The sequence below is a fragment of the Corythoichthys intestinalis genome, chromosome 18 (genome assembly GCF_030265065.1).
Source record: "Corythoichthys intestinalis isolate RoL2023-P3 chromosome 18, ASM3026506v1, whole genome shotgun sequence".
Lineage (NCBI taxonomy): Eukaryota > Metazoa > Chordata > Actinopteri > Syngnathiformes > Syngnathidae > Corythoichthys > Corythoichthys intestinalis.
The window spans coordinates 45,001,236-45,023,878 of NC_080412.1; the positions used below are offsets into that span (position 1 = coordinate 45,001,236).

The 22,643-nt window shown below is 39.7% G+C and overlaps 2 protein-coding genes across 4 annotated transcripts in view; one reads left to right on the plus strand and one right to left on the minus strand.

Annotated features, from left to right (window-relative positions):
- The window catches only part of LOC130906475 (oligophrenin-1-like), a 91,251-nt gene that overhangs the window by 58,051 nt on the left and 10,557 nt on the right, over positions 1-22,643 (minus strand). Inside the window, exon 1 of one of the 2 annotated variants that reach the window (XM_057820852.1) lies at positions 6,328-6,957. The exons of the other annotated variant lie outside the window; for it this stretch is intronic. Within the exon in view, the coding sequence (XP_057676835.1) occupies positions 6,328-6,481 (154 nt within the window). The 5' untranslated portion in view covers positions 6,482-6,957. Of the gene's footprint in view, positions 1-6,327; positions 6,958-22,643 lie in introns of those variants that run through there. 2 annotated transcript variants of the gene reach the window in all.
- On the plus strand, positions 14,948-22,069 carry LOC130906477 (gap junction beta-1 protein-like). Of its 2 annotated transcripts, none has more exons than XM_057820855.1 (2): positions 14,948-15,170; positions 19,377-22,069. In XM_057820855.1, exon 2 carries the CDS (start codon positions 19,391-19,393, stop codon positions 20,096-20,098), a length of 708 nt encoding a protein of 235 aa, XP_057676838.1. In that variant the 5' UTR covers positions 14,948-15,170; positions 19,377-19,390; the 3' UTR covers positions 20,099-22,069. The 2 variants fall into 2 exon arrangements, with proteins under 2 accessions (XP_057676838.1, XP_057676837.1); XM_057820854.1 differs by lacking the exon at positions 14,948-15,170 and adding an exon at positions 19,203-19,290.

The window sequence follows — 22,643 nt, forward strand, 5'->3', positions numbered from 1 at the left end:
ACCCAGAATGCACCACAAAGAAGACAAAAGATGGCTACAACGTAAAATTGTTTGGCTATTTTAAGTTTATATGCCTACTTTCCCACCATAGGTGATCATTACCATCATGTGCAATATTACATGTTTTCAGACTTGATTCAATTAGACATTTTACTGTACATAAATATTAGCAAGGTCAAACCTTTGATAATAAAAAATGACTGAGTCATCATAGCGTTCTGCTATTTTAAACTAGCTTTTGTAAATGGCCTTCATTACCGTAATGCATAGCTTTCATGGGAATTTACCCGAATACTCATCTTTCAGTACCATTGACGAACGCTCATTCACCCCTCCCAGTACAAATGGATTGGACATCTAGCGCCGTCAATGAGTTAACTGATTTGACCAAAAATAAACTAGTGCGGGCCACATGAGATCATGAGTAAACCAAAATGACACCTTAAAGTATGTAAACCTGCCTAGCATAATAAGTCGGAAGTTGCTCAGAGAGATTCCAAGACAAAAGGTATTTGCCTTTATTTCAGCCATGGTAGGAAAGTCAACAGGAGCCCGTATTTAGTCAAGTATTATCCCCACCGCGTCTGGCTTTCATTATCTAAACAAACCCGGGTCTGTTAAATCGATCCTGCAAGACTTTTAGGCCCATATTTGAAATCCAATTCTTGAATCTTCACTCTTCTTCACCGTTTGCCTTCCTTGCTTTCCTCTAATTTAGTAAAGAATGTGCTTCTGGCGCAAGCACGTGCAGATGTAGCAAAGAAAAATAAATTTGTTCACGCTAAATAAACATTAACATTGGTGCACTCGACAAAAAGTCTTTCAGCTTATTCGCAGAGATGAACAGGCACCGACAACAGTGACAGTGTTTGTTTGCCGGGGCTACAAAATGGGATCTTGGCGAGATAAACAACACAAATAGTGTGCCTTATTTGCGCTACATTGACCCAAATGTAGCCGTCCACTATAAGCCTGCGTGCCGATTGTAGATTTGCTTCATTTCAAGTGGAACTGATGCACTGTTGGACAGCGAAAGGGCAACACGTGTGTGTCCTGGGGTTGCCAGAAACCAAGATACGAAAGCTTCAGCACACAAAAAAAAAAATCATTTTACAAATTACGAAAAAGTTTTTTTCACTTCGTATTACAAAAAATGATTCATCATACGAAAGATAATATGTACTGTAATTAAGGGTGTAACGGTACATGTATTTGTATTGAACCTTTTTGGTACGTGGTGCTCGGTTCAGAATGGAGGCGTACCGAACAAGTTTCTGACGTAATGTAACCCTTACTTTTCGAGGCTGTGAGTCGATCGGGTTACAATTTCTTTGTGTAGATTATATTTACTCTGTCTTTTCTACTATAATGAGGACCAACACGGTAGGACGGTATAACCCAGAAATGTCAACGGCGCGACAACGTGGCCGCCGCGAGAACGCAGTGAAATGCGGGCGTTAAAGTCGATCAGCCAATGCACACCAGTCGTAGTGCGGCCGCGTGTTAGACTCGTCCCAGAAGCGGCTCAACATGACGCACGCGAAAAGAACGGCAGAGTTTATTATTTGACGCGAGACGCGACCCTCCTGCGTCAATACTAATACCGGTAGCTAGGATCGGGCAGACCGGAAGTCACTCGTGTAAAAATACGGTGGATCCGGTCGATTTTCAAACTAATATGCAATCGTAAGCCACTTTTTGAGTCCATCAGATCTCTTGAGTGGTAGATCGGGGCACAATTGACTTGTCTTTGTTGATTTACTGCTCTCTTCTCTGCTATAATAATAAACAACAAGGCCCCGTGTTCAATACAAAACCCTCCTACCACAACAGAACAAGTAGGAACTAATATTCACATATAAGAACTAAAGTTATACAACATAAAATATACAATATAAATGAATACTGCATTACATTTGTAAAATATAAACACATAATAAAATAAATAATAGCCCATTTAAATAAAATACATTGAAATGAGCTAAAACACCTGTAATTAAATAATAAGAATAATACACAGATCCTGCTGACACAATTAAATTTATTAATTTCTGTGTGGCGCTTTAACTTGAGAAAATCCACCAATAAAGCTTTTGAAAACCGTTCATAAGAAAAAAAAAGATTCATTGAGGCATTTCCTTTGTAAAATACATGTTAATTTTTCTGTTATTGGAGTTGCTTTTCTCTTTAGCACAGGACTTCTTTTTTCTTCTTTCTTTCAGAAAGAAAGCTGACCAATACGCGGGGTCTGAAAGGCAAATTATTGTTGGATTATCTTTAAATACCCAATACTTTTTGAGCAGAATTCTAACTTTGTATAGGCTAATGTTCCTATTGTTGAAAGCACAAAGGTGTGTAATAAACAACTAGCACATTTATATTTTGGATTTTGTTTTCTTACTGAAAATGAACCGAACCGTGACCTCAAAACCGAGGTACGTACCGAACCGAGATTTTTGTGTACCCTTACACCCCTAGAATAAATGCTTAAAGTGATCCTCTAACTTAAATAGATGTAGGCTCTAATAAACCACAATTGTTCTCCTGTACTAAAATATGTTGTTAGAAACACATAAAATGTTAAATCAATGGCAATATTTTATAATATTTAGTCCATATTTTGACCGTTAGTTGGCGCCATGGTTTGCGGGCTCGCAGTGATGACGTCATTGGGATCTTTCGTGTTCAACAATTGCTTATTGCTGCCTAAACTGGCGAAGTAAAATGCCACGATGTGCTGCTTTTGGATGCAATTTCCAGTCAAATGGAAACAAGGGGAGTGAATGAGTGGTCAAGGTGGAATTATTATTTTTAGTGAATAAATGTGCATAAGTGGAAGCTTCTCCCCCTTTTTGGTCCCTGTATGCACGTATCCTACCCACCACGCGTTACAGCTGGCACCCGAACATTTATCCTGGATCCTCAGTCAAGTAAGGGATCCATTTATTTTCTGGATCCGACGGTCTCGGAATCCGGATTTTTTTGATTCGTCGGTCCCACAGCGGCTTTTCGGATCAGTCTATTTTGTGGAATCGACGGCCTGATCGCGGCTGCAACATTGCCATGGGATCGGTGTAATTCCTGGATCTTCGAGTGAGTAAAAAACGCGGATTTGTTTTACTATTGCTATCTTCTTTGTTGACTATTCTTTGTGGGATTTTTCCCTAAATCATACCAAATAATCAAAGCACTATGGCGCGCTACAGTGACGACAGTGACTCTGACATGGACCTTACAACAATGTTGGAGTGCGTCAGGGAACGCGTGTTTGCGTACTGCTGAGCTCCCGAGTGAAGAGTGGTCAAGGTGGAAATATTATTTTTTGTGAATAAATGTGCATAAGTGGAAGCTTCTCCCCTTTTTGGTACTTTTATACACGTATGCTAGCTACCATGCGTTACAATGTACAAGACATGGATTACACAAGGTGTGCTCTTTGGCCTGTACTGTATGTAAAGCACACGACAGCTCTGGATGCTAACAATCTACATAATTATAATGGGATAAGTTTGAAAACGCAATATGCTTACCTTGAATATCTGCTCATAAAACCGGACAGCATACACTCTCGCTCCCAACCTGAGTTCCCAACAGAACTCTCTAGCATCACCAGTTTTGCCCAACTTTTGTCTTATCAGGTATTTGCTGCACGCATTTTTTCCTGAAGCTCGTCTTGTGAACGACCGACAGTGCTGTCCTGCTTTTCAATTTTCAGATCTGGTTCAAATAGGAAGGGTAGAACCGACGACATGTTGAGAAAGCTAACGAGTGACACGCTGGAATTTCAGCAACGGGACCGGTGACATCACGCACTGCGACATAACAAGAATGGCGACCTATCACTTAAAATAATTTTACAAACTTTATTAAACCAAAAACATTAAGAGGGGTTTTAATACCAAATTATTATAACTCATACTAACATTTATCTTTTAAGAAGTCTTTGTCTTGAGGATCCCTTTAAATCCCTGAATCCTTTATAGATCATATGGATGTAAAACGGTCTTGATTCTTGGTTAAAAGCAAAAAATGGGCAGTTAGCATTAATTTTATGTAAATATTGTGAAGTATAATGCCAATACTGTAGCGGCTAATTTCTCCCATTGATTTTTTTACGTTTCAAAACGCATGCATGGTACGAAAAATAATATAATTACTTTGAATCCTCAAACAAATCACTCCTGAGACAATCCTTCCTGTTTGTATGCAGTACAGCTTTGGTACTTTATCAACCTAAATCCGGCGTTGGATCACTGCATGTGACCGACTGCTAATAAAAATGAAGCGGCGTGTGGGACGGCCCCCTTCGGGAAGGCGTGACGCAGAGAATGGAGAATGTGTCACATCAATATATTATGAAGTCTATACCCTATGTATCACTTATGAAATGTGTCTCCATTAGTGCTACAACAATTAATCGATTAACTCGAGTATTCGATTAGAAAAAAAGATTTGAATTAAATTTTGCTGCTTCGAGAATTCGTTTAATTAAAGTGGCGTAATGGTTTATTATGAAAGTGTTTGCATTTAGTTCTATTAATTTGGGTGGATACACTGCCCTCTAGTCTGCCTCATTTCACATGGCTAAATCCAGCTGTTCCCAGTTAAGATCAACATAAGCTAATTTTTTGTTTGAGCACATGGCTGAATCCAGCTGTTCCCTGTTAAGACCAACATAAGCTAATTTTTTTGTTTGAGCTAATGTTTTTTACAATGCATTCATGATTTATTTTAGGTATATTTAGCTGTTTTTAATGGGAATATGTATCTGAACCATTTTATAGCATATAAGCTAGCGGACTTTTGCTATGTAAGTCGGCCAATTCTTCTTTTGTTGTACATACATCCTCATTTTTTATTTATTTATTTGTTTACTACCATTTTAGGCCCAGCTCAGGTATTTTGATTTTTCACATTCCTTATCAGATTATTCGAACTAACTAGTTCATTGATTAATCGACTACTAAAATAATCGATAGCTGCAGCCCTCGTCTCCATTAACTTCCAAAACACCAGGATTCATGCAATACATTGAATATGACACAACTCATGTAACATGGCTGAATCCAGCTGCACCCTATTAAAGCCAACATAAGTTTGAGCTAACATGTCTTGTTATGCATTCATAATTTAGTTTATAGGGTATTTTGTAGCCGTTTTTGTGGGAGTTATGTGTTTGAACTCTTTGTTAAGAACATTGTATAAAAAAAATTTTAAAAAAATGTTTGCATTTTATAGCATTCAAGCTAATGGACTTTTGCTATGCAAATTAGCATATAGTTATTTGTTGTACTTAGATCCTCACTCATATATTTTTTTTATACCATTTGAGGCTAAGCTCAGGTATTTTATCTTTAAAGAAAATCAACATAAGTTTGAGCTAACATGTCTTTTTGTGCATTCATAATTTAGTTTATAGGGTATTTTTTAGCTGTTTTTGTGGGAGTTACGTGTTTGAACTATTTGTTAAGAACATTGTAAAAAAAAAAAATGTTAGCATTTTATAGCATTCAGCAGCTAATGGACTTTTGCTATGCAAGTTAGCCAATAGATACTTGTTGTACTTAGATCCTCACTCATATATTTTTTTATACCATTTGAGGCTACGCTCAGGTATTTTATCTTTAAATAAAATTGCAATCCAGCATAGTTTGAAGAAACACTAGGGAGTTTTATTTTGTATTCGCAATTAATGCTCTTTTAAAAGTCCAATCGTAGCAAGCCTGTGTTTTACATCTCCTAAAGTTAATTTTGCAACACATTAAATGTTCCTAATCCGATGACTCGATTCCTCGAACCAGCTAGCTGATAGATTATTCGAGTACTAAAAAAATCTATTGCTGCAGCCCTAATATATAGATATAACTTATTAAATGTGTCTCCATTACCTTCCAAAACATCAGGATTTTTGCAATACATTGAAAACAGCATAAAATGTCAAAGCTCTTGCCTTCACAATTATATTCTGACACTTTTGTTTACAGGTAGATACGTTATTTTTTTTTTTGTTTGTTTTGTTTTTAGTGACCCAAATTTAGCAAAGTGTCACTACTTTAATCCAGGAAGCATTATGCTTGTAGACCAGTGTTATTTGATAATCTATAAATCATATATGCTGCCAGGCCTCCTGAATTTCAATGAGTTTATCACTAGTAGTACGTTCGTTCATTCGCTGCCAACTCTTTTAATAGACCGGACGTCTATATCCGTCAAAAAATAGAAACACAGTCGTGCTCCCCCCTCATTGGGAGCCGATTATGTCACTCCAAAGCATCTCCCATCTGCATGGAAAGTGCAAAAATGAAAACTAATGCTCGCCGTGCTTACCTTTGATTGCGTTGATAACATTATTGCCATCTTTTATCAACTCTTTGAGAAATTTACTCGTTCTGTCCAGTTCCAGCTCGTAGCATTTGAGCGTCTCCCTGAAGTCGGGACTGTCCGAGTAGCAGTCGCTAAACTCCAGAGGAGGATGCCCCATCTTGTGGGCTCGAAAAGATGATGGGAACCGTCAATGAGTTTGCTGACTGGACGCCGCTCGCTCATTAGCGCGCAACTCGAGCAACCATGTTGCCCGTGGGAGCCTGCAACGGCCGCTGCTCGCTTACGAAGCCCAAAAAGTACGAATAAACGGATAGTTGCCGATAGAGCTCGTCGTATACGACCCTGCCAGTCGTCGGCGACGTTTAATGACTTAAATGTCGCCCCGCTTGTCCACTTTTGCGTGTTGTGATGTAGCTATCAGAAGAGCGGTGGGTTTCATTTTGGACACGTCCCATTCCGAAATATGTCCTACATGACGACTTGTATTTGACATCCGGAAATCTCAATTCTCTGTCAAAGTCTTTTATAGTTCCTGTAATATGTAGACGGAAATTCAAATGACAATTGGATTCTTTGAGCTGGTGTATTTTTTTTGTACGTAAATGGCAACTGATAGTTCAAGTAGCATGCGACGCGAAATGGAACGCTATCAAGCAGGCCAGGCCCGCGACTAACACCCCGGAGTCCCTTAAAGGGACCGCAGCAATCGGAACTGAAAATTGGAAAATATGACAAATCATATTTTTAAAATTAAATACGAGTTTTTTCGCAAGTGAGTCCAAGCTACAGTTCGTGGGCCCAAACTGCCGCCTACTGCCCTGGTTTTATTGGGCCGCAGCAGTTTACGAAAATATCACTCAATATGGACCGTACTGTACGAGAAGCTTAAATTCAACCTACATTCTGTTACACTTTTCGTCTTTAAAGCTGCCCTGCCAACTATAAAGCACACACCTGGTAAGAATTTTGGAAAAAGTCTGGATGTTCATCAGTAGAAAGTCAGAAAAGTTGTCTAAAAATGGAGAGGATATGACACTGTTGCTTCTCTCCCAAGGAGTGGCCGTCCACCAAGGATGACACCAAGAGTTCAGCGCAGAATACTCAGAGAGGTAGAAAAGAACCCCAGAGTGTCTGCTAAAGACTTACAGAAATCCCCGGCACAGTCCAATCAGAGGTTGCGCTAGACTTTTTCGTTGTCTGTCATTTTGACTGACAGGGTCATAAAAATCCGGTCATAATCTATTTTTACCCGTCACTTAAATTTTTAAAATGACTATATCTTGATGCAGTCACTATATGTATATACACAATAATACAATATAATATAAAGTAACTAACATTAGTGCAGTCATGGATTACAGTAAGCAGGCCAGTACTGTGTTTCCATATATATTTTTATTATATTATGTATATACAGGATATATATATATATATATATATATATATATATATACATTTTTTTTCACCCCCAAGTGGGACCTTCCATGATCCTAATACATTTAATAATAATAAAATATTATATAATTCCATTATATATATATATATATATTATTATTAAATAAAAATGCACGTTGATACGACGCACATAAAGGCAACTTCCAATTTTTTAAAAAATCGTTAGAAAGTTGTATAGACTTACAATCCGCTAGCTTGTTGTTTCCTGTTGTCTTCCGAAATACACCTGGGTGACGGCGCGTCAAGTGTTCGTTCATAGCCGACGTGCTACCGTGGTATGCGAGCTCAGCTTAGCAAAAAGAGTACACACAGTGGTGGCACCCTCCATATTTTCCTTGAAATAATTTCAGGCTCTGGCTAGTCTGGTCCGCTTTTTTGGCTTTATGCCGCTTTCACCGTGTTACCAATTCTGCCCTTCTTAGTAATTGGCGGTGTTTTCAACTGCTCGCCGCAGTGAGGAGTGAACCGGCGATTCACTTGATTCGTTGTCATCCTTCACTGCATCAGTCCCTCTTTTTTCACCTCTTTTATCAACACCATCGTCGTTTTGGGGCTTTTTGAAGAAACTTCGGACACTCAGTTGCCTTGACATTTTTCCGAGTAAGGCCAACGACGTCATGCATCAAGAGAGACAATAGCTAATTAATATGCTCACTCGCCACCCTGTGGTCTGGGGTGTGAATTGCAACCTGTCAAAATGACAGATGGACTTCATTTTTTTCCGTCACCGTTTTAAAAAACCGGTCAACGACGGAAAATATTCGGTTAACGCGACCCCTGAGTCCAATATCTCTGTGCACACATCAACTATATGTAAAACTATGGCCAAGAATGGACTCCAGGGAGTAAGCCACTGCTGTCTAAAAAAAACATCGTTGCTCATTTAATGTTGGCAAAAAGGCACTTGGCAAAATATTTTTTGGACTGATGAAAACAAAGTTGAATTGTTTGTGAGTAACACACAACGTCATGTGTGGAGGTAAAATTGAACGGCTCACCAACATCAACAGGTCATCCCCACAGTGAAGCATGGTAGAGGGAGCATCATGATTTGGGGTTGCATTGCTTACTCAGGGCCTGGACAACTTGCAATCAATATTGGAAGAATTAATTCAAAGGTTTATCAGGGTGTTTTGCAGGAAAACCTGAGGAAGTCTTTCAGACAGTTGAAGCTAAAAAGAGGATGGATGCTGCAACAAGACAATGATCCAAAACATAGAAGTAAATCAACTTCAGAATGGTTTCAGAAGAACAAAATACATGTTCTGGAGTCAAAGTCCAGACTTGAACCCCATTGAGATACTGTGGCATAACCTAAAGACAGTGATTCATGCCAGACATCCCAGGAATCTGACTGAACTACAGCACTTTGGTAAAGAAGAATGGGCCAAGATTCGTCCCGATCGATGTGCCAGACTGATCTGCAGCTACAGGAAGCGTCTGGTTGAAGTTATTGCTGCCATAGGGTGGAAAAGGGCACAAAATATTAAATGTGATGGTTCACCTACTTAATTTTTCCCCCTTCTGTCATTGTTTGCATATTATCCTCATTACAATATGAAGACCTATAAATGTTTGGGTGGTTTTACTTACAATTCGACAGTAATTAGCCATTAAATATTCAATGAACCGATAGTAGAGATTGAATTCAGCTATCGCGAGCACAAGAATCGACTTCTATTGCCTAGTTAATTGCATTGCTTAATATGATAATAATTTAGCTTTTATTTCACATGCTGCGTTTGTGTCAATCACCACACAGCGCGTGGGGTGGCGTGGCTCAGTGGTAGAGTAGTTATCCACCAACCCAGAGGTTGTGGGTTCGATTCTCTGCCCTGATAAACTCGCCTAAGTATCCTTGAGCAAGATACTGAACCCCACATTGCTCCTGGTGTTGCGTCACCAGTAGGTAGATGGCAATGTAGTGTAAAGCGCTTTGAGCACCTTGAAAGGTGGAAAAGCGCTATACAAGTATAACACCATTTTACTTAAAGAAGACTGTTTTTTCATCAGTGTGATTTTGACAGAGATCAGATCACATTTGATGGGGATTTTATGCAGACATGTGAGAAATTCCAAAGGGTTCAGATACTTTTTCATACCACTGTATCCCTGATTCCTGTTCACCCAATCTGTTTGGTCTTATTACTACATCATTGCTGAGAAGGTTGGCATTGAGTGGTCACATTTCACTGTTAATGACAGCGATATGCGCCCAGTCAAAAGAAACTGGACGTTTAAAGCCACCAAAAAAAAGAAATTATTGAGTTTGACTTGACTGTTTTTCATCAAATCCAGACTTTCTTCTTTACTTTCATCAATTGCAATTACTAATATGAACCTCTAGATGCCCTCGTTTGTACTTCACTAAAGTCGAGAACACTCATTCATTATCATGTATGATTGGAAACAGCGCTAGGACGCAAGGGCGTAGGTTTGGTCTCATCATTGGTAGGGACGACATAACAGCATAAACTGCATGTACTTTTTGCTGGGGAAAGGGACATTAGTAAGACCAAACAGATCAGGTAAATGGGGGTCAGGGCTACATTTCTCACAAATATAATCCTAATTAATTGATAGGCTAAATAAACTGCAAAATACATCTGTATTGAGTTATACTAACTTTCATATGTATTGGTTCAGGTGATACACTGTTCCATTCAAACCTTTGTTTTCAAAAACTACTAAAGAAACACTTCCAGAATAAATGTCTGGATTGAATTATCAAATTTATATTTCAATGTTTGAACATAACTCAAATTATATTAAAATACACAATGAATACAAACTTGTTAATAATCTCTTAACGATCCAAGAATGCAAAAAAATAAACATTTGTCTTAAGACCACTCAACATTGTTGAGAAATTAATACAACATATATATATAATATATAAAAATATACATTAGAAATAACACAAAAAAACCTCTTAGTCAGAGATAAACAAAAAATAAATAAAAATTCAGCCTTCCTTCATGAAAGACACTACTACTTTTGTCCACAAGCACAGCCAAACTCAACAACAACAAAAAAAGAAATGTCCTTTGGGCTGCTTTAAAACAACATAAATAAAATAAAAATGAAAATTGTGAAGAAAGGGATAAACCTCGGTACACTACATTTCTCACAGTTTAATTAACGTTAACAGTAAAAAATACATATAGAACGACACTATTTCCAAGCAGCTTCCTACTCAAGTTTTGCAAGTTAGCAAATTCACACCGGTTAATGTTATGCTAACGCTGATACAGGTCGGACTTTCAGTAGCAAAATTAGTGGTATGTTCCCCACCTCAACAACATTGACGTCTTTTTACATTAAATACAGTGGCTGCAAAAAAAAACAACCTTCTAATATCCCTCCTCTTCGGGGTGGAGGAGGCGGCATGGGGCTGTGAGTGCGTGTGTCATCAGCCAATCAAACGTGCATTTGAGGGAGAAAAAATGGACTGGCACATTCAGCAGTGAAAAGCAGTAAATGTAGGTCTGAACATAATGAAAATAATTCAATTAATAATTATTACTTAATTCAGTTATGTTACAGTGGGGCAAATAAGTATTTAGTCAACCACCAATTGTGCAAGTTCTTCTACTTGAAAAGATTAGAGAGGCCTGTAATTGTCAACACATTGTTTGATTTTTAAAGAATTTATTTCCAAATTAGAGTGGAAAATAAGTATTTGATCACCTACAAACAAGCAAAATTTCTGGCTGTCAAAGAGGTCCAACTTCCTCTAACGAGGTCTAATGAGTTTCCACTCGTTACCTGTATTACTGGCACCTGTTTTAACTCATTATCGGTATAAAAGACACCTGTTCACAACTTCAGTCAGTCACACTCCAAACTCCACTATGGCCAAGACCAAAGAGCTGTCGTAGGACACCAGAGACAAAATTGTAGACCTGCACCAGGCTGGGAAGACTGAATCTGCAATAGGTAAAACGCTTGGTGTAAAGAAATCAACTGTGGGAGCAATTATTAGAAAATGGAATTCATACAAGACCACTGATAATCCCCCTCGATCTGGGGCTCCATGCAAGATCTCACCCCGTGACGTCAAAATGATAACAAGAACGGTGAGCAAAAATCCCAGAACCACACGGGGGGACCTATTGAATGACCTACAGAGAGCTGAGACCACAGTAACAAAGGCTACTATCAGTAACACATTGCGCTGCCAGCGACTCAAATCCTGAACTGCCAGACGTGTCCCCCTGCTGAAGCCAGTACACGTCAGGCCCATCTGCGGCTCGCTAGAGAGCATTTGGATGATCCAGAAGAGGACTGGGTGTTATGGTCAGATGAAACCAAAATCGAACTTTTTGTACTACAAACACAGGTTCTCGTGTTTGGCGGAGAAAGAATACTGACTTGCATCCGAAGAACACCATACCCACTCTGAAGCATGGGGGTGGAAGCATCATGCTTTGGGGCTGTTTTTCTGCAAAGGGACCAGGACGACTGATCTGTGTAAAGGAAAGAACGAATGGGGCCATGTATCGAGAGATTTTGAGTGAAAATCTTCTTCCGTCAGCAAGGGCATTGAAGATGAGACATGGCTGGGTCTTTCAGCATGACAATGATCCCAAACACACAGCCAGGTCAACAAAGGAGTGGCTTTGTAAGAAGCATTTCAAGTGGAGTGGCCTAGCCAGTCTCCAGATCTCAACCCCATAGAAAATCTGTGGAGGGAGTTGAAAGTCCGTGTTGCCTGACGACAGCCCCAAAACATCACTGCTCTAGAGGAGCTCTGCATGGAGGAATGGGCCAAAATACCAGCAAAAGTGTGTGAAAAGCTTGTGAAGAGTTACAGAAAACGTTTGGCCTCCGTTATTGCCAACAAAGGGTACATAACAAAGTATTGAGATGAACTTTTGGTATTGACCAAATACTCATTTTCCACCATGATTTGCAAATAAATTCTTTAAAAATCAAACAATGTGATTTTCTGGGTTTTTTTCCACATTCTGTCTCTCATGGTTAGGTTTACCCATGTTGACAATTACAGGCCTCTCTAATATTTTCAAGTGGGAGAACTTGCACATTAGTGGTTGACTAAATACTTATTTGCCCCACTGTATATCCTTACAACATATGGGTAGACAACGTAAATTACCAATATAACTGAAGTCATAATATAATGCAAATAAGGTTACCTTAAAAGTTGGTGGGGACAATTTGAGCATCCTGAAAAGTTGGTTGTGTTATGTCCCTACAGTCCCTATGCAAACCTACGCCCTTGCTAGGACGTGATCACACCTATGACAACACCTGGGGAAATGCTAATATTCCATCATTTATCCATCAACGCATGCGTTTTGAATTCATATCATGCCACTTCGTGTAATTACACACATCGCAACACCAAGAAAATGATAGAGATTAGGTCGATTGTCAAGCTAAAAGGACCCGCACCCGAGATGCCTGAAATCTAGCATATTGTGTGCGTGACGTCACTATAGGGAAACAACCGGCTCAGTGCTTAGTACTGAATGGCGGCGATGATGGCAGACAATTTTGTTTCTATTTGCGGCGACGAATCCGACGTAACAAACGTTCTTCTAATGGTGACGAAGAGGGTTATGAACCTTTCTTTGGTGTTTTGGGTTATCAATTTGAGCCCAAACGAAAGCCAATGCAGCCTAATGAAAGGATCGTTGAGGGGAGCAATCACACTGATGAAACACCGGCGGCAACAGAATCACCGAATGGTTTGTTTTGCATTTCTTTTTGTGAAGCTGATACACCGTGACCGCAAATTAAAGTAATGTATAGAATAATTATCATTTTAATATGCAATCATCGGTTTTCTCTCTGCCAACCGACACAAATATGAATGGGATTAGAGGATTTGTTCGATATATTTTACGAGCGATAATTCATACATGTGTCCAGTCCTATATCCAATGCGTGATGTTTTTTATTATAAAAGAGTACTCACTCTGGCCATTTCCCTCCTTTGCTTTGCCTGGGGTGGTGAGGTGTCTCATCAGAGCCAGTCATCGTCCTCTTTCACCGGGCACCGCATCTGCTTTCAGCAGCAATTTCTTAGCAAAACCTGACTTCATTTGCCCATAGTTTGTATAGCTTTCAGGCGTAAAATGCGCACAACACAAAACCGTGCCGGAGGCCGGGTCTGCAAAATTAGCCCTCTTAGCACTGACGAACTTTACTCATTGTCTGTGTAGTCCAGCTCTTTTTCTCACGTTCGGGAACTCATGGGTACTTCATTGCGACAAATGGCTATTTGTAAACCACATAGCATGACAGGTTTGAACCATTTTAGCGATTTTTTTATAAAACACGAACGCAACTCTCTCGTCGATAAACGACGATGGCACCTGACTCGACCTTTTGTTTCCTTGTTATGACGTGTCCGCCCCATTCGGCTGTTTCCGAACAGGTGTTCGGCCATTCCTTACTACGCGGCGAAACGTCCTACACAATGCTCAGGGCGCTTGCGCATGCATTCACACGCATGCGCACATCGGTTAGAGGCGGCGATTACTCACTATTTTTGTTTTTATTTAGTTATTTAGAACCTTTTCACAGCCTCAAAGATACTTTTTGCATGTATTACCCTCTCATACTTTTACCCATTGTGTTTTTTTGTGTTAGCTTTGAAGCAGTTGACCACATTAGTCACGTAGCGTGTTTAAACCGTCCTTATTTGATTTAACTACATTTAAGTATTTTCTGCAGGCATTTTTTTAGTACCTTATTCCTGTATGCATCTAAACAAAACAAGTTTAGAGCGCACGGTAGTACTTTAGGTGTCAAATTCGACTAATGTAGACGTTTCGCCGATGTAGGATATTTTGGCAGAACACCGGAACACTTTCGGAAATGTTTGTCATTTTCGATCTATTTTCGATAATTGCTCATTAATGTGATTGATTTTTTTGTTAACTTTATCAATATTTGTTATCTTGGCACATACCGGTTCTATTGAGGTCTCACACCCCCTTTGCGTTTTCATACCCTTTAACAGAGACTTCAAAGTCTGCATATTACAAAGTTGCACTGTATTACCGTCTCTTGACATTCTGGCTGATTTATTGTTTTATAGCATTTTGCACTTCCTGTCCAGAACAAAGCTGAATCAAGCCAAGAGGGTAGACAGCAGTCCCCCACACAGATTCCTCAACTGGGCCCAAATTAAAACATTTGTATTGAATTGTGTAGCTGTTTGTTTGGCGCGGCTAAATGGACCTATTGTATGCAAACAGTGTGTGTAGAAGCATATGACCTCTTAGTTCAGGGCCGCGCGGTGCAATGTGTGTGTGTGATACCATTAGCAATGCAAAGCGCCACTGCTCACTGGTGCAGATTTGTTCAAAAAGACGACATACACAATTTTTTCCTGATGTTATGAGGACCATCTGAAGGTAAGGTCATTCATCTTTTGCTATTTGTGTGATTGTTTTTCACCCAAAATTTGCAGCATGACTCAAACTCTGGGAAGATTTTTTTGCACATTTGCGTGCCAAACTCTGATGAGGGGCGAGTGTGTCACATGACGCAGAGTGCAAGGTCATTCATAAGGGGTCTGCCAAATCCAAAGGAGGGCAGAGAAGGCCCCCGTCTTCTCTTTCTGTACAGTCAGTCATCCATCCCAAGCCAGCGGGTCAATCGAGCTGTCATCACTGCCTCATATGCCTCTTACGCCTCCTGATCAGCCCGGTAACAACCCTCACATTAATATCAATGCCGTAAAAATATAACTCTAAGTTCATTTCATTTTGACAAATATTACTATTAATGACCAGTGAAATGTAACTGCTAATTGGATGTTAAAGTGTGAAGGAATCTGACCTTCCGGCCAGATCGCCGGAATCACGCCAGCCGAAGCGAGGGACCCTCGCTGGCGAAGATCCAACGAGCCGGGCCGGCGGGATCCCAGCAATCCGGCAAGAAGGCCAAACTCAGCGCGTTCACCTTAGTCTTAACCCTTTGTACTGACTCCATTTTGAAAGGTTTAAAGAAAGCTCACCGAAAACGACTTGACAATTTATTCAGGTCGACAGCGATCAAAACGGCAAGGCGAAACAGAAACAAACCTGGGAAGGAAGGACACCCTATCACACGTCAACAAAAGGTTCCTGAGAAAAATGACCACTATTAGTTAAACAGTCAGTCTTTTGAAGGCTCTCGCTGGGCGGGCCGTGAGCAGGAAGAAGGGTGTGTTTGGGTGTTGTTTAAGATTATTGTCTGTAGTGCTGCAACGATTAATTGAGTATCTCGAGTATTCGATTAGAAAAAAAAAGATTCAAATTAAATTTAACTGCGCCGAGTATTCGTTTAATTAAAGTGGCGTCGTAATGGTGTTTTGAAAGTGTTTGCATTTAGTTTTATTGATTTGGGTGGATACATTGTCCTCTAGTCTGCCTCATTTCACATGGCCCAATCCAGCTGGTCCCTGTTAAGACCAACATAAGCTAAGTTTTTGTTTGAGCTAATGTTTTTTTAATGCATTCGTAGTTTAGTTTAAAGGAATATTTTGCCACTTTTTTGTGGGAATATGTGTTTGAGATGTAGTCACAATTGTCATGTGATTGTCTGAAATCCGTCACAAATAAAACAGGGAATGTAACAACAAAAAACAACCAGGCATGGCATGAGCGACAGTGGAAAAGGGCTGGGTGTCTATTACTGTCATTAGCAGCTAACGACTTCAAAACCAGTGTTTACGACATCATTTAAACCAGGGGTCCCCAAACTTTTTCCTGTGAGGGCCACATAACCCTTCCCTTCTCTGATGAGGTACTGGGGTCAGTTTCTAACTTCAAAAGTGTGACGATTGCAGGAGTGTCTAAATGTAAAAATTAGGGCTGTCAAAATTATCGCGTTAACGCGTGGTAATTAATTTTTTTAATTAATCACGCTAAAATATTTGACGCGATTAACACACATGTCCCGCTCAGAAAGTATTTTGCCTTTTGGTAAGTTTTACAGCATGGCTTTTTGTGCTGTCCAACAGCGAACTCTTGTGGTCGCTTTGCGACATGGTTTATTGTTTTCTTGCCAGTTCATTATGGCTGCACGTCGTCTCGGGCTGATAATGTTGTGCTTATATGATCCTTGGACAAGATTTGTCCGTAAGTATGGTTGTTGTAAAGAATGTACATATTATGTTAGTAAGCGAAATGTTATATTTTTTGTACGAGATGCTTTTTGTTTATGTTTAGTGAACCTGTAATGCGTGCTAAGCTAACGTTGTTGCTAATGCAATGCTTGTGTACTTTTTTTTTGTAGTTTTACAACGGTCTAAAGAGGACAATGGTTTGAGGCCATTTTATTAATAAATCAGATGAAAAAGGAAGAAGTCTGATTATTAGCGTCGTTCACTAGCTGTCTAGCTTTGGAAAAAGTAGACGCTTCGGAGTGAGGACAGCGTAGACAGATTTAAATGACAGTAGAGTTAAATGCCCACTACAGTCCTTATGTACTGTATATTGAATGTACAGTGGGGAGAACAAGTATTTGATACACTGCCAATGGGTTTTCCCATTGGCAGTGTATATATCCATCTTGTGTCTTATCTTTCCATTCCAACAATTTATTTTACAGAATATATATATAATTTACAGAAAAATATGGCATATTTTATAGATGGTTTGAATTGCGATTAATTGCGATTAATTACGATTAATTAATTTTTAAGCTGTAATTAACTCGATTAAAAATTTTAATCGTTTGATTCGCCCTAAATATAATATAACATAATAAGAACACTATTAATTAGATAATAACCAAATAACCCTCTATGGGTTCTTCACAGAAAAAAGCCAGGAAATAAATAACACAATTAAAAAGAAAAAAAAAAGAAAGAAAAAAAAAAATTATTATTATTATTATTTTTTACATTTTTTTTTGTTCAGGGAGCCGGACCAAATGTGGCTGCGGGCCGTAGTTTGGGGACCCCTGATTTAACCCTTTAACGCCGAACGTGTCGGCAGCGACGCGTTTACGCATATCGTCTTTGAAGCTTCGTCACGCTGTAATTACATCACCCACGTGCTGCTGGTTGGTCTCCTTTGAAAGTGCGGAAGTTGATGTCCACACCAGTTTTTAATTGAAGTCAATCAGCCAAGAAAAACGGGAGATAATGTCATTTGAGTTTTATAGTTTTATTGCACTCATAAATATGCATTAAAACGCTGCATGGACCATGTATCCATCTTCATATTTCCATCATTTCTTGTCCTTTTTCAAAACCGAAAGCAGCACAAGAGACTACTTATCCCAAGTGTCGTTGTGATGTCAGGAAGGACGAACCGAATGTGATCATTTTTAATAAATTTCCGAGCGAGGCGCCAACTATTGAAAGGGAGGCATGCGAAGCAAGCAACGGCCGGTGTTGTGCCGAAAAATGCACAACACCGGTTTGTTTGAGCGAGCGACTTTGAAACGTGCAGAATGAATCTAAAACTACATTTAGCACAAGCTAATGCATTATTTCATTAACTCAAGGAAGAAGATGAGTTGTATTTGTCGTTGTTTTCCTCTGATGAATCGGCGTCTCGGCGAGTAGATGTGACAGTAGAGCGCAAACGGCGAAAGAGTAGGCTGTGTGACGCAGCTCCCTCCGTGACCTCTTCAAGAATAAGCTTTATTGAGTGCGCAAAAAAAAACTTTATTGAGTCGCATGCCTGAAAAATTTGAATTCAACTACTTGTAAATAATTTTTTAAATACTTTTTTTCAATGTTATATATATTTTTTCTTCACTATAATCTTTTCAATTTTTATGTAGATGTGTGTTCGAGAAGCTTGATTGCATGTATGTATATACTTTTGATAAGGTGATGGGTACAACACCTAACTTCACAAAGATATATCTTCCAAACCCTTTTTGCGTTAGATGATTATATATAGAAAAATGTTCTCACTATTTTGCACACTACACACCTGTTTTGACCATAGTATGTGTAAAGGCCAAAAACGCCTATGACCATACCTGCTGTTTGTGTTGAATTGTCAAACATAAAACTATTCAATCTTATTTTTTTTCTATTGAATGTTTATCCTAACAAGTTGAATAAATATTATCAAGCTTCAAAACGGTTGGTCGAGCATGTTTGGTTGTCAATGGGACGTCAACATTACAAATTTTGGGGGAAAAAATTGGGATTTTTTTGTCTTTTTGGGTCCAAAATGTGGATTATAATTGGTCAGTGAAGAAAACAACAGTTTAGACATGAAGTTCAAGGTGTCCTGAAAAAAGGGACCCAATTTGGCCATTGTAAACAATTTTTTCTTTGAAATATAAAGGCAACATCAAATGCATGCAAATTCGGCCAAAATAGGCTTAGGTGTTAAAGGGTTAAACGCTTTATTCTCTTTGATATATCTTGAACCTGGTACTAGATTATAAAACGTCATGCATGCATGCCAAAGACTATGACATCATTTCATGCTGAAAGACAGGATCAACAACAATCCAACTAACTAGATGGAAAGCGTGACACTGCAGTATACACACATTGTTCCAATCGGCGAGACGCAGGTGGGTAGAAAAGATACGTTCCACGTCTAGCGCAGAGGGACGCTATTGCGCTGACGTTCAACCTTCCTCTTTTTTGTGTCTTTCAGACCCGGAGCCAAAAATGAGCTGGGCCTCCTTTTACGCCGTGATTAGTGGCATCAACAGACACTCCACGGGAATCGGTCGCATTTGGCTCTCTGTGCTGTTCATTTTCCGCATCACGGTGCTGGTGGTGGCCGCCGAGAGCGTGTGGGGCGACGAGAAATCCGGTTTTACCTGCAACACCCAGCAGCCGGGCTGCAACAGCGTGTGTTACGACCACTTCTTCCCTATTTCTCACATCCGCCTGTGGGCCCTGCAGCTGATTCTGGTGTCCACTCCGGCCTTGCTGGTCGCCATGCACGTGGCCCACCGGCGGCACGTGGACAAGAGGCTCTACAAGCTATCGGGGAAGAGCAACCCCAAAGAACTGGAGCAGATCAAAAGCCAAAAAATTAAAATCTCCGGCGCCCTCTGGTGGACTTACGTCATCAGCTTGGTATTCCGGGTCACGTTCGAGGTGGTCTTTATGTACGTCTTCTACATGATCTACCCCGGGTACAAGATGATCCGTTTGGTCAAGTGCGACTCGTACCCGTGCCCCAACACGGTGGACTGCTTCGTGTCCAGGCCGACGGAGAAAACAGTCTTCACCGTCTTCATGCTGGCCGTGTCGGGCGTTTGCATTCTGCTCAACCTTGCCGAAGTCTTCTACTTGGTGGGGAAGGCCTGCTTCAAGCGCCTGCACAAAGGGCCTTGGTTCCAACAGAAGCTGGTAGTAGGAAAATAGCTCAGAGACGCTTAGCACTACTAGCGGCCTTAAAGCTAACACAGGGGTTCAAATTCCAATCCGGCCCTCTGAAAGGGTCGTTCAGCCTGAAAGACACATTGTAGCTCATTCATAATGTACTGTACATACAAAATAAATTGGCTCACTCTCATGTCCGCAGTTACATCCGTTCAGTCAAAATGGACGTCTAGCACTGTCAACAGCAGCCAAAGAGTTAACAAGGAAGTGATCCAAAAAATGCCCCCAAATCAACAGGAAGCAGCCTGGAATTCAACAGGAAATGATCCCAAATTAACAGTAAGTGACACATACAGTGGTATGAAAAAGTATCTGAACCTTTTGGAATTTCTGCATAAAATCACCATCAAATGTGATCTGATCTTTGTCAAAGTCACACAGATGAAAAAACAGTGTCTGCTTTAACTAAAACCACCCAAACATTTATAGGTTTTCATATTTTATTGAGAATAATATCCAAACAGTGACAGACGGGGGAAAGAAGTAAGTGAACCATCACATTTAATATTTTGTGCCCCCCGTTTGGCAGCAATAACTTCAACCAGACACTTCCTGTAGCTCCATATCAGTCTGGCTCATCGATCAGGACTAATCTTGGCCCATTCTTCTCTATAAAACTGCTTCAGTTCAGTCTGATTCCTGGGATGAATCGCTGTCTTTTGGTCATGCCCCAGTCTGGACTTTGATTAGGCCACTCCAGAATGTGTATTTTGTTCTTCTGAAAACTTTCTGAAGTTGATTTAATTCTGTGCTTTGGATCATTGCCTTGTTGCGGCATCCATCCTCTTTTTAGCTTCAACTGTCTGACAGACGGCCTCAGGTTTTCCTGCAAAACACCCAGATGAACTTTTGAATTCACTCTTTCATTAATGATTGCAAGTTGTCCAGGCCCCGAAGCAGCAAAACAGCCCCAAATCATAATGCTCCCTCCACCATCCTTCACGGTGGGGATGAGGTGTTGATGTTGATGAGCTGTTCCATTTTTCCTCCACACATGACATTGTGTGTTACTCCCAAACAATTCAAATTTGGTTGCGTCAGTTTACAAAATATTTTGCCAAAACTTCTGTGGAATGTCCAAATGTCTTTTTTTGCAAACATTAAACGAGCAACATTTTATTTTAGACAGCAGTGGCTTCCTCCGTGGAGTCCTCCCATGAACACAGTTCTTGGCCGTAGTTTGACATATAGTTGATGTGTGCACAGAGAAATTGGACTGTGCTAGTGATTTCTGTAAGCCTTTAGCAGACTCTCTTGGGTTCTTTTTTACCTCTCTGAGTATTCTGTGCTGAACTCTTGGTGTCATTTTTGGTGGACAGCCACTCCTTGGGAGAGCATCAACAGTGCCAAACTCTATTTGTAGACAACTTCTCTGACTGTCGATTGATGAACATACAGACTTTTAGTGATCCTTCATTTCCCAGCTTTATACAAATCAATAGTGCTGCAACGATTAATCGATTAACTCGAGTATTCGATTAGAAAAAAAGACTCAAATTAAATTTTGCTGCTCCGAGTATTCGTTTAATTTAAGTGGCGTTGTAATGGTTTATTTTGAAAGTGTTTGCATTTAGTTTTATTGATTTGGGTGGAATCTCTGCCTTCTAGTCTGCCTCATTTCACATGGCTGAATCCGGGTGCTCCATGTTAAGACCTACATAAGCTACAATTTTGTTTGAGCTAATGTTTTTTATTACCGTGTTCGTAATTTAAAGTTATTTTTAGCTTATTTTTGTGGGAATATGTGTCTGAACCATTTGTTAAGAGCATTGTAAAAAAAAAAAATTGCATTTTATAGCATTCAAACTAGCGAACTTTTGCTATGTAAGTTTTTGTTGTACGTAGAGCCTCATTTATTTATTTTTTTTATACCATTTGAGGCTCAGCTCAGGTAATTTATTATTTCATGTTTCTTATCCAATTACTCGATTATTCGAACTAATGGTTCATCGATTAATCGACTACTAAAATAATCGATAGCTGCAGCCCTACAAATCAACACTCCTTGATCGCAGGCCTTCAGACAGCTCTTTTGACCGAGCCATGATGCACATCAATGCTTCTCATCAAGACATTTCTTCACAGGTGTGTGTTTTATAGTGGGCAGGGCAGCTTTAAACCACTCATCAGTGATTGGGCACACACCTGACTTAATTTGTTCGGTAAAAATTGATTTCAATTGCTCTTTAAAGTCTCCTTAGATAGAGGGTTCACTCACTTACCGTCATTGTTTGCATGCTATCCTCATTAAAATATGAAAACCTATAAATGTTTGCATGGTTTGAGTTAATTTAAAGCAGAAACTGTTTTTCATTTGTTTGATTTTGACAAAGATCAGCTCACATTTGACGGTGATTTTATGCAGAAATGTGAGAAATTCCAAAAGGTTCAGATACTTTTTCATACCACTCTAAATACCCTAAAATTACAAGGAAGTAGGGGTGTAACGGTACACAAAAATCTTGGTTCGGTACGTACCTCGGTTTTGAGGTCACGGTTCGGTTCATTTTCGGTACAGTAAGAAAAC